At 41.4% G+C, this 12610-nt stretch overlaps 2 protein-coding genes across 2 annotated transcripts in view; one reads left to right on the top strand and one right to left on the bottom strand.

Annotated features, from left to right (window-relative positions):
- The window catches only part of LOC118420169 (hydroxysteroid 11-beta-dehydrogenase 1-like protein A), a 22280-nt gene extending 21101 nt beyond the window's left edge, over window positions 1-1179 (top strand). Inside the window, exon 7 of the mRNA XM_035826881.1 lies at window positions 1162-1179. Coding sequence (XP_035682774.1) covers window positions 1162-1179 — 18 coding nt within the window. The remainder of the gene's footprint in view (window positions 1-1161) is intronic.
- A 5738-nt stretch (window positions 1180-6917) lies between these two features.
- On the bottom strand, window positions 6918-9183 carry LOC118419702 (protein inturned-like). Its single transcript, XM_035826234.1, has 3 exons — window positions 8675-9183; window positions 7803-7888; window positions 6918-7236 (listed from the first exon to the last, which is right to left on the bottom strand). Exons 1-3 carry the CDS (start codon window positions 8901-8903, stop codon window positions 7054-7056), a joined length of 498 nt encoding a protein of 165 aa, XP_035682127.1. The 5' UTR covers window positions 8904-9183; the 3' UTR covers window positions 6918-7053.
- Window positions 9184-12610: the final 3427 nt, after the last annotated feature.

Genomic DNA, 12610 nt, shown 5'->3' with positions numbered 1-12610 from the left:
TGGTTTGTCACCAAGCTATCTCGTCTGACATGTTTATTATCTGTCAACATATGCCCAATTTCTGCTGTTTTTCCAACAACCTGTGGAGCCTGGTAGTGACTAAGACTTACATATGGACTTCATACGGACTTGAATATCTCTCTCTCTCTCTCTCTCTCTCTCTCTCTCTATATATATATATATATATATATATATATATATATATATATATATATATATATATATACCCACGCGTGAAACAAACTTAAAAAAATAACTTACCCTCAGTCAAAATTATGAATACGTGAATCATTTGGACTTCAATATACGTACGTTACAGCTGGTCACCTACTCTCTCTGATGTGACGTTATGCCGTCGGATCCACGTACCTTGACAAGAACCACCTTGAATGACCCAGTACGAGACAAGCATGATTCCGTACGTCCAAGGACTGGGGTTAAAGGTGCATAACCCCCTTGGTGTGAGAAGATTTCAGACCCTAGAATCTCATGTCAGTATCAACAATTACTGTCGTACTGAAGCGGTCTGAGTTAACACGGGATGGCAGCCGTACCAGACCTGTGTGACTCTACCTCATCAATCAACTATCAGCTGTCACAATCCAACCCCTGCAGAGAAATTAGAAAATCTAGATACAGTTTTTCCCGACTTCTGCGGAGCCGATACCTGGTCGCCGACAGCTTTTTTTTCGGCGTCTAGGTGGAAATTTTACTGTCGTAGCCCAAATGTCGGCAAAATTTCAAAACAAGTCCGGAGGATTCGTCCAACAACTCAGCGGGGGGTCCCCGAGAAGCCGGCCTCGCGAATGGGAGGCGATAATCCTCACTGTGTACAAGTAGGCAAATATATTCAAGATAGAATGTCTATATCGTAGAAGCAATAGTGTAAATGACATGCTAGTCCCTATATGCTGATTTATTCATACCTATAGATATCCATATATGTGTGTTTAGTTGTACTGTAAGTAGTTGTTATAGACCTTACGAAAGTCGCTGTACTTTTGTCGTGTCAATAAAGAGTTCATTTGCTATTGATTCGCTGAATAGTCTTCTTTGGTAGGTTTGATTGCTTATGAAAGTTACCGTAGTGTCATTAGACAGCCATCGGTACACAGTGTAAGAGACAGAGAAGACGAAATAACGATGTTGTTTTGGATACAGAGATACGCCAGCGTCTGAAGACGACAGTACGTTGCTCAATGCAAACTCATCATCGGTCGACGTGCTTACACACGACGGGGTTATACCGCCCCTTACGGGGTGATATACCCGTTCGAACTACAAGACGGGGATGCGCCAGGTCTCCCGTCCGGGTGAATGATGTTAATCACCGTATGGCTGATAACGAGACAGAGGTTCGCCAGGCCTCCATCCAGGTGACTTGCAGTGAATCACCAACTCCCGACAGAAGGATTTGCATCAACGCACACCGCACCATCGCACGTGTGGGGGTTCTTTAGCGTGCCTGGTGTATGGCTCTCCCCAGACACGGGACCTCCATTTAACGTCCTATCCGAGGGAGGATATGAAAACTAAATCGCGGCTTTTTTTCCACAAAAACCCCAACTGGTTAGCATAATGGTACAAACTTTGGGCTGACGGAGTCCGAAAGAATTTTTTGTAAGGCTATCTAACTGTAGACGTGGCAAGTCAAGTTGCAAAGATAGAGTCACAAGAATTCAAAGAATTCTGCGATCTATGTATTATACACCTGTTGCACTAAAATGTACACACATGGTGTATTTGAAGACTTATAACTTACATTTCACATTGTATACCATTTGGATAACAAAGGAAGTTTTCTACACGTTTTTTTTCTTTATCCTGAATATAGTGAAGATTAATACAGTGGTAAATTGGTTCATCAAGTCCTTCTAAGCTCAACCCTGAAATCGACACGTAACAGCATTCCACATAAAGCTATGCCAAGGGTAAAATACCTGTACTTGCCCCATACACACCTTTAGATATTCTCTAACGTTACACCTGAACAATATTGTATAATAACGGCGACTCATATGCTAGCTACACGGCTATAAAAGCCAGTTAGGAGTGGCCAAAATCATCTCCGTTGATATTGCAAAAACTAGTAAGGCAACAATATGGATATTCTCTAACGTTACACCTGAACTGATATCGATGATATAACACGTTATGACAACAAGAATCATATAAATGCTAGCTATAGCTGCACTCAACTAAAGTCAGCTAAATTCTTTCTGTCTCTGTTGGTATCGCAAAAACTAGTAAGACAACAATATGGATATTCTCTAACATTACATCTGAACATGATATATGACAAAATGACTCATATATGCTAGCTACACCAGTTAGGAGTTGGCCAAAACCATTCTCTGTCTCGCAAGAACTAGTGAGACAACAATATGGATATTCTCTAACGTTACACCTGAACATGATATATGACAAAACGACTCATATGCTAGCTACACCCAGCTATAAAAGCCAGTTAGAAGTGGCCAAAATCGGTCTCTGTCTCCGTTGGTATTGCAAGAACTAGTAAAAAAACAATAGGGATATTCTCTAACGTTACACATAAACATGATACATGACAAAAACGACTCGTATATGCTAGCTACACCCTGTTAAAGCCAGATAGGAGTTGGCCATAATAGTTCTCTGTTTCGCAAGACCTAGTAAGACAACAATATGAATATTCTCTAACATTACATATGAACATGATATATTGAAACGACGACTCATATATGCTAGGTACACTCAGCTAAAGCCAGTTAAGAGTTGTCAAAATCGTTCTCTGTTTCGCAAGAACAAGTAAGACAACAAACAAACCTTACCTCTTTGCCAGGATCATGCCGATGGTGTCGAAGTCGGGCAGGTGTTTTGTAGACCGGCGAAAGTAGTACCGCGGCAGCGGCGCGTGTCGAGAGAACATGCCGTGGTGCGACACGGCCAACCACCGGAGCAGCTCCAAGTCCTGCCGCTTCAACTCCGGTAGCAGCGGCGGTGGCGCATCGCCGGACTCCGACATCTTGGGGCGGCCGCCTCCGAGCCCTGTCGCGACTACTAACCCCACCGTGTGCCGGGCAACAGTTAGTTAAATTTTCCGTGAAACATCGCCTTTAGGCGGGTAAGATTAGAGACAAATCCACCCTTAACACGCGAATCTCTGCTGCCACCGTGGCGTAAGCTTATAACTTTTGAAGAAGAAGCGACTCGTTCTTTTCACTGTCTATCGCGGCTCCTTCTATATAACACAGCGCGTTCTGATTCGGTTCCACGAATCCCCGTAACGTTACACCTGTCTGAACGACTGTGGCCGTTGTTTGCTCAACAAGGGACGAGATATAGAACACGTCAGGCCTAAAGCCCCGAGAGACTAGGACAGCTCTCACTTTTCAACTGCGATGTGTGCAGTGATACCTGGGCGATTTCACTGCATATGGGGGGTGTCATCCTAGGTTTAGAATGTGTATAAACCTAATGCAATCTTCTTTTTGCTTGTTGGGACAACAGCTTTGGTAGCAGCAAGGAAATAGTGAAATTTGTTGAAATTTTTTTTTTGGGAGGGGCTAGGGGCTGTCAAGAAGCAGAATATTTCCTTCACTCAAAGAGAGAATAATTCATTCATTTTTTTTGTATACATGAACGCGAGTCATAAATGCAGCATGTCCTATCCATTTTAATTGGTTTTTATGACCATATAGAGTTTGCAAGCCTATATAGAAAACGCACAAACCCTTTACAAGTGAAGTCATCCACCCCCGCATCCCTCTGCCAAATGGCATCGCCCAAAACACTATTTCTAGAATCCAATAATGTCTTTCAGACTGAAGCCTAGCCGGAGGCTATGTTAATGGTTGTTGTGTGTTGTCATTCAGAAAACGGTGAACTGTAAGCTTGTCACGTATTCCTTTTGTTTTCTCAAAGTCTTCTCTTCTCATAAAACAACCTATAAATATTTACAATGTTGTGACCCTTTCCCACCATCTGCTTGGACACTGGTTACGTAAGCATCAAACAATTCAAGTGTATAACTGACAAAACCGTCAGTAGTGACAGAAACTTTGAGAGCAGAGTTAAAAGTACAGGGATAGTATAAAGAATAATCTATTAGTTTGTATCTACCCTGGCGAACCAGACTTTTAGTCAGGGACGGCAGAGACTTTTTTCGGCAGCCAAGGCAGGTTTTCCCGAGGACCTAGCTCGACAAATCTCCGGTGTGTTTATCTAAGGTCCTCGGGAAAACCTGCCTTGACTACAGAACAAATTCTCTGCTGACCCCGGCAAAAAGTCTGGTTTTCCAGGGTCTCCAAACTTGGTCTACTGTGACACACAGTATCCAGGTAAGATAGCCCTCTCTGAGTGAATTATCACTTACGAACGATTAGTCAATAATTTAATATATCACTAAAAGGTCGTCCAGTACGTTTGGACACTTTTGTCATTACAAGACGGCTAAAAGGCTAAAATGTAGCACGTCCACCAGACCTTCCTTCGGAGGGATGGATTGTACAATTGGACAAAAAGCTAACCCTCTCTAGGTGAATTATTTCTTACGACCGATTAGTCAATAGTTATTGCTGAAAGGCCGTCCCGTACACTTTTGTAATTACAAAACGGCTAAAATGGCTAAAATGCAGCGTCCACCAGGCCTTCCTTCGAAGGAAAGGATTGTAGAATTCGACAAAAAGGGGAATTTGGCCAGTTTGGGTGGCAAAACTCCCTGGGCCTAGCAAATTATCCTCCCTATAGTATAGGGTAATCAGCGTATATAGTTAGTCTGAAAGAGACTAGCTAAAGTGGGTGTATCAACTTTGTGTGAACAACAGAGTGATTTGCTTACCGATGGATCACAAGCAACAACAAATAAGTACTGTGTGTTTGGCACGAAACAGGTGACATGTGAAATACTAGGGTTACGTAAACAGACAGGTATGTCACGTGATCATGTGCGACTTTTGATCTTTTGCTCACGACAAATACCTCCCTGAAAAGTGTTAGAAATAACGTTTTGTTATCGATTGAGCCCGTTTTGTATCATCCAATGGTCTTGTGTTGCGCTGCAGTACAACCCTCCTTTTTTCATTATTCGTTCGGCAAGTTTCAAACAAACAGTTGATTTCAGCGGTCTTGGATCTCACAAAGGGTGCCTCAACACCGATAGAAACGGATTGAAGAACTGAAGTACAATATGTGTGACTATGAAAGGGATATTTCAAGTGTAATTTTGCCCTATTCACACGACTGCGGAACTTTGCCACATGTACATGTAACTACTTGTTTAGGTTAGACGCTAAATAAACAGATACTCAAGCAACTGGATGTGATTTTGGAAACTACTGTGCATCAAGTTTGCGGGGATTTAATTTGGCGGTAGCGGGAAAAAGACCCTTCGCGGTGGTTTTTAAGTTCGCGGTGAAGTGGCCACCGCGAAAACCGCGAACATTCACCGCGAAAGTTTCTGCATTTACAGTATCAGATATTTCTTGTTTCATGACCTTCTGTCAGTACTAGTGACACTGACCAGAGCAAGTCTTGGGCTTACACCCTAAATATGAAGAGATATATAAAGACGTTGAAAATTTGAATAGTCCAATAGGAAACAACAGTAAGGTCAATGGTCACACGGCCGTCGACCCCAGTGTGCTCTTGCCAATTCATTTAGACACTAGAAAGGCAACATTTTCGAGAAAACGCAGGTTATTTCCCAATCATTAATAAAGGGGGGATGAAACGACGTCGTTATTCATGTACATTAGGTGCAAAGGAGTACAACACATATTTCTTTGAATTTGCCTTTTGAAAAGCTACTCGAGCTCATATCTGAAATATGAAATCCCTGCCATTTACCATATTAAAAATGATTATAAATTTTCTATCTCCTATCGGTACTAGTAGTATTGTACACTCTCAAAATTACATGTAAAGTACAGTGTTGAGTGCGAGCCACCAACGAACTGTCATTTGTAATTTGTAGGCTTTGTTTTTGTTGTTCCAATTTGCCTAGAGCGTTCCGCCCAGACACTTACCGTGTGTGATTCGCCCCTCCCACCCCCTACTGGGAATAGTACACATCCGCACAGGTAAACGCGAGTTCTGGATTCCTTACCTGAGGTATCTTAGCGGGGCTCACAGTCTTATCAGTAACAGTTGTCTTTTCTTTTTAACACTGCTAAGACAGACACTTGAGAAGAATAAAACGCCTTGGGGACATTGTTTCTTTTAACTTTAAGAATTCGTGAAAATCCTTCTTAATTTCCGGTGTAACACCGATAAGAGACATCAATGGCAAAGAAAAGGTGAACCGTAGTTAACAGCACATTTAAGCCACGTTGATTTGATTACATGAATAACATCCTCTGGGAACCCCAAAACGAATCGTGCGTATAACAAAAAAAAAGGTGTCACAAAAAAAGTTGCCTTCAGTATGAAATCTAAGTGGTCAAGAAGGTTGAACAAATGACTACACACAAAAAGCATGGAATATCGAACAACGAGTTTCACTTTTGTTCTTTCACACCTTCTTCTTCATTGACTTTGGAATCTGTTTTAATCTATTTGGCAAACTTTCAACTGTTTGTATGTAGTAGGGTTTATAGTAGGGTAGCGACTACATGGTCACTAGGCCACAGAATACGTGTACAGTCAAAAATGAATTATTCTAGTAGATGCTGGGCTCTAACGAGTAAACAAATATACACTGTTCAGATTATATTTCTAGCAGCAGTTCATTATAGTTTTACTATTCATGAACTCTTTCTGATTTATATACTGGCGTCCACATAACGAGCAACAATGAAATACATGTCCAGTACTAGTAACTTGAAATTGCTCCAGAAGACCGCTCAGGGGACGGATAAAATGTGGACAGGATTATATTCTGCACATTTTATTTTATGATTGTGCATATGGAAAAATTATCTATCGACCATCACCAAAAAGCGGTCATTTTGGCAATGTAGTCCTTACGTAAAGGTGGTCACTTGTACAGGTTTGACTGCAACTGAAGTATGAGATATTTGACAAGGCAGTTTTGGGCGCTCAATGGCGCCACCTGGCGACTTTAGTCAGTGGTCAACATCTAAGATTCGCCGTCTGGCCTTTTGGGTCCATTTTCGACCAATTGGACGGAAACAATAATTCTCTCTGTTGCGCATGCGCTCCATCTGAGCTGGATTCCGGAACAGCGTCCAACTGATGCACGGCGTTGCGCATGCGTAGACTTCCCTTCTGTGACCTTTCGATCGTCAGAGTCACCTACAGAAGGACATGTTTGAACATAGGTCAGACTTTTTCCACACAGAGTTTACCTCAGATACGTACTTATTTTACCATGATAAAAGTCGTCTGATAATGACGTCATAAATCCGTTGCATGATAACAGACACTGGCATGATATTTACGTCAGAATTGTTCGTTATTTTCTTTTTTCAGCCAAAATGATCATTAAAATAGATAAATGGGATAAACAAATGCACATTTACATTATTCTAGTATGGGAGGGCTTGTTGTCACGATATCTAACTGAATTACTATATGCTCACAATCAAAAGTGACGATTTCTTTTGATGACATATTACAAACTCCTTTTTGATAGATTTAGATAAATCAAGGAGGTTAGAATGTTGAAAATGTCGATTCGGTATGACCAGTTGCTTCGTTTCAGATATTTGTGTCCGGCCTCTCTATCTCTCTTTCCATCTAGGTGCACAAAGGAGGCTTCAAATACTTGTCACTGGTGGAATTAGACCACGGAGACGTCCACTTAAACTATGTCGACTCGACATTTGTAGGTCATTTGTCCCACATTCCGGGTATCCTACCTCCATAGGTTGAGAGATGGCCGCCAGCAGACGGCTGAGGTTACCACGGGTCACCGGGATGTCATTCAGGGCCGAGATACAATCACCTGTCGTATAGGCACAGGGCAGATATTTACCGTTTGAAACTGTCAATAGCAATTATGATTCATTTGATTTATCGTACAGGCACAGGGAAGACATTTACAAACAGTCGATAGCAAGTAAGCTTGAACTATTTGTTCAACGCTACCGAACCTCCCTCAAGAACACACTCAACTGGCAGGAGATTCATACACACAGCAGTCAGTATACTAGTACCAGACCCTAGCTGTGGCCGGAATACTGGTTCGACTATTTTAAAAGATGGTATGGAAGTGACGGAAATCATGAGGATCATGCGGATCAAATATCACATTTATGTTCACATTTCTATACTATATTTGTATGCAGTTATAGAACTTAGACGAGTATCATTGTATTAATTGACTTGTTACTGTTGCCTTACAATTGTACCATGTCCAAATGTTGTGCAATAAAGTTCATTCATTCATTCGTTTATATACAAGCCCGTGCTTGTATATGTAGACGTCATTTCCTTTTTTGAACCCTGAAATATGATAATTAGAGGAATATCAGAATGAACTAAAACTACAAGCGCGGTCACAAACTCACAATCGCGAGTGCGCGTGTACAGGAACATGAATTGTGGGTAATATGTCAAAGGTGAAAGCCCCCGAGACATAAACAAACATTTGGACATTTCCATAAAAGGAGACAATGGCCGAGACGAGAACTGTTTACACGTTTGGAGCCTTCACCTTTGACATTTTACCCACAATGCCTGTCGCTGCGCATGCGTACTTGGAACAGTGGACATACTTAGTGTCACATACCTCTCCGTAGATTCGAAAGTCTTGTCAAAGCTCCATACTCCGGTAGATCTTCGACGAAGATTCTTTTCCCACTGCAGTGATAGTTTGCGCTGTCCTCCGATAACCATTCAACTCTTGTCAGTTTTTCTATCGGAAAGACTCCGTCCAGTAAATTCCCGCCACCTCTTGGGTCTACTTTTAACCGCACGTGAAACTTCTGTAACTCTGCGTAGTTAGTTAAAGCGTACATTGTCCTCTCTCTATTGAGTCCAGATCCATTGGTATAATGGCCATTTCTTCCGCTTTTCTTCCTCAAAAGAGTTCGAAGCACGGATATTATGACCTTACTAGATTTCCGTTGTCCTCGTACAAGGTCGTCCTCTATGCCAGAATTCCTTCTCCGTTTTACGTTGCTATTTTTGTGTCTAATTGTTCCGGGTCTTCTGTCCGGATTCAAATCCGGATCTGGTTTTGGCTCCAGGTAGAATAAAGACCCGTCCGGACGCACGTGTTTTATCCACTCGGATTGTACGTTACTGTAAGAAATGGGAAAGATCAGAAAAAATTTGTCATGTCACATTTCCAAAGACCTATGTCACATTTCCAAACCGGGGCCCGGCCGGGCAGTTTTCGGGAACGAAAAGTATTATAAAAAGACATCAAACAACACCCGACGTAAAGAGAGTAGTCATGGTCATCATTTGGGGCATATGTTATGTATATATTTCAATTTTTGTTTCCACAAACAGCCCGGCCGGGTCCCGATTTGGAAATGTAACGTTAGCCAAACGGTGCCCGCCCGGGCAGTTTGTGGGTATCTACAGATAACAGGCATATATTGTGCAGTATTTAACCTTAGAGGGGTGAAATGCACTCCCGAAGATGACATACTTATGTCTGCAATACAGCCTATATAGTAGAATGCCCAGCTGCCAACATCTGCAGTCTCGCTCTGGTGCCATGACCCCAGATGACCCCAGAAATCCAACATGGCCGCCATAACTGGAATTAACTCTATTCTGATATATAAAAGACAGCAAAACTCCCGGAGCGTAAAATTAATTAGTTGTGAGCATGCTAGAATAATTTACGTATATTTCTTGATTTTACAGACAAACTAATGGATAAATAAAACGACAACAAAGGGCTTGAGATGTAAAAAAAATCGTTCTTTATCTATAAAATTTGCTGAGCGATTTCGGTTTTAGGGCGGCTGCACTTGCAGCCCCTAGCGGATAGGCCGTGTAAATGCATTTTTTTACGAATGTTATTTAACCATTACAAACTTATCTGGACACTTCGTCTTCAATTATGATAAATGATGCAATCAATCATGTTTACCAAAAAAACATTCTGGTCGTAGATCTGGTCGAGTCTGTTCATCCATCTGTGCTTACTGACACAAACCTTAAAGGGGCATTCCACTCCAGAAGGGAGTCTTGTTTTCCAATAGATAATGTGTCAATGAATACACAATCAGCCGAATTTTGTGGAATTCACTTGGGATGGATTACGTGATGTGTGTTTTATGAAACAATAATGACACTCACTAAACCCATGCAGACCCTACCCATGCATTCCCTATACGCATAGACACTTTGTTTATCGTACATATTTTCGGAATAAATAAGGTACGCTAAGCACACCGAGAAGGCAAAATTCTCATAAGATAGCAAAGAATACAAGAACAAACGAGATTTCTTAGCGAACCTAAAATTAGTTTTGTAACCTTACCTAAAAGTTTTGCATTGTATTCAGCCATAGGATTAATTCAATTAGAGGGTACTTGGGGAGTTTAGTAAAAGACTGAATGCTTTTGAGGCATGTGGAGCAACTGAGTACTTTATCGTATAATGTGAAGTAGTATGCAGTTATCACTTCCTAAAATTGATATCTATCGGAAAATAACACTCCGTGTGGAGTGGAATGCCCCTTTAATTTGCCTGCCCGTAATTACAGCAAAATGAATCAAAAGTGACAGGTGGGTTCGTCTTAATCCGCAGGTACTTAGATAGGATTAAAGAGGATTTAAAGGATTAACGATTTCACTGATCAATGAAAGAAGACCACTTTCAAACAGTAGCCTATTGTTTATGGAGTTGTAATCCCCTCGTTGTTGGCATCAGTGACTACTTAAAAAGAGAAAACAAACCTCGGTACGCAAAGTTTTAATCAACTAAACAGCTGTCATGTTACTGTTAGCTCAGAATTAACCTACAAAATTTAGCTTGAAATCTAAATAATCTTCATGAATATGAAAGTGAAAATGTGCTCTTCTGGTGTCAATTTGACACAGAGAGTAGCAAAAATATGCAATTATAGACTCGTCAATATGTAATTACAATGTAAACGATACATGTGCGGTCAGTTTTCATAAACAAAGAGGTGAGTTAAGCGACATGAATAGACGAATTACTTTCCTTGCCTGTCCGTTAGAATACACTACTTTAGGGGGTCTTAAGACGGTAGTTCTTATAATTCTAAGACATTGTGTAGCTAGGTAGGCAAGGGTAAAGTGTATCAAGTCGCTAGATGCAGAAAAATATAGTTTCTGTGAAGCTGGTGTGTTACGCCGAAGGGCAGTTTAACCGCGACTCATTGATATGTACTGCGTGCTCACAGTTTCTATTACGCTCCAAAACCATGAATAGTTTGGAAACCCCCTTGATTATATAAACGTAAAGAAAAGGGTAGGTAGGGGAATTTAGTCCATGGGCCAGGACCCCAAATTTCACATATCATTGCCCTCCGGGGTGGTACATTCTCCTTGTTATTTTTGAATAGTAGACGGCCTGTGGCATATATTTTGATGTGATAGCCATGCTGGTATGGTGGCTTTATACCGGTAGCTTTCTACCGGCTTCAAACCTATCATCATCTAAATGATCTGGAAATTTCGTGTCTTAAACAAGAGGGAGGTGCAAAAGATTGAACATCAATATTTTTCCATGAAAATTCACAGCAATAAATGAATAGGTGCAGTGAACTGTTATCCTATGTGTCTAGGGCATATTCTTGGGAGGCAGAGCGCCCAAAGAAGCAAGATACCCATATTTTCTTACGCCCGAGGAAAGTCATGTGATGAAGGGCCTTTCCCATGGACACAACGACTAGCATATCTTGTGTCCACTGGCCTACCCACTCGACCATTTGACGCCACACATATATAGACTAGGCCACCTTAACTTGAAAGTTTATCTGTGTTGGTAGAAGTCATAATTGAGAGATTGGGAGACTGAGAGATCACTCAATACCAGGTTCCTTAAACACAGACACCGGAGTTCAACAACCTCAGAAGTTTCTTCCCAACATATCCACATAAATCACCGGGTCATTCGGTTTCACTGGACAAAGTTGAAATCTTCGACATAGAACCAGACTTTTTTTTGCTAGAGGGATCAAAGAAGCCATCTACATCAGAGTTTTACAACCATCCCTAAACAGAGACGGTGGGTGCCATAGACTTCCTGCAACGCATGATCCACTGCTTACTGAGTCACGTGTTCTATCTGCATAACGTGACGTCACGACGGCAGTGGATTGTTCATTCCTTGACAAAAACTGGTGTTGTTCAGTAAAAAAATTTGGGTGAGTCCAATTTATGTGGTGGATATTACAGTTTAACTAGTCCAATGAAGACTAGGCCACGTGCACCTGGTGAAGCTTCTTCGGCACGTATTGTCCAAGACTACATGAATGAACGAATGTATATCCGCATTATTTTCAATCAATCAACTCCAACCCCGGATGTTGTCTGATGGGGATTAATATATTTACTTGTTACCTACGATCAATTTAAACTAGCCGCACACATGTCTGATGGCGAAAATTGTATTGTCTGTTTAAGGTCTATTTTGAGCATCTCTCGCCGTTTAAAACGGTGCAACAAGTCGGTAACATCTACTAAGTAAACATAATTCCAGAAGGGTACCGGGTATTACACTTCGCCTGCTTTCC

Source organism: Branchiostoma floridae, chromosome 7 (assembly GCF_000003815.2).
Source record: "Branchiostoma floridae strain S238N-H82 chromosome 7, Bfl_VNyyK, whole genome shotgun sequence".
In the NCBI taxonomy this organism is placed as follows: domain Eukaryota; kingdom Metazoa; phylum Chordata; class Leptocardii; order Amphioxiformes; family Branchiostomatidae; genus Branchiostoma; species Branchiostoma floridae.
This window is presented reverse-complemented; position numbering and strand designations above follow the sequence as displayed.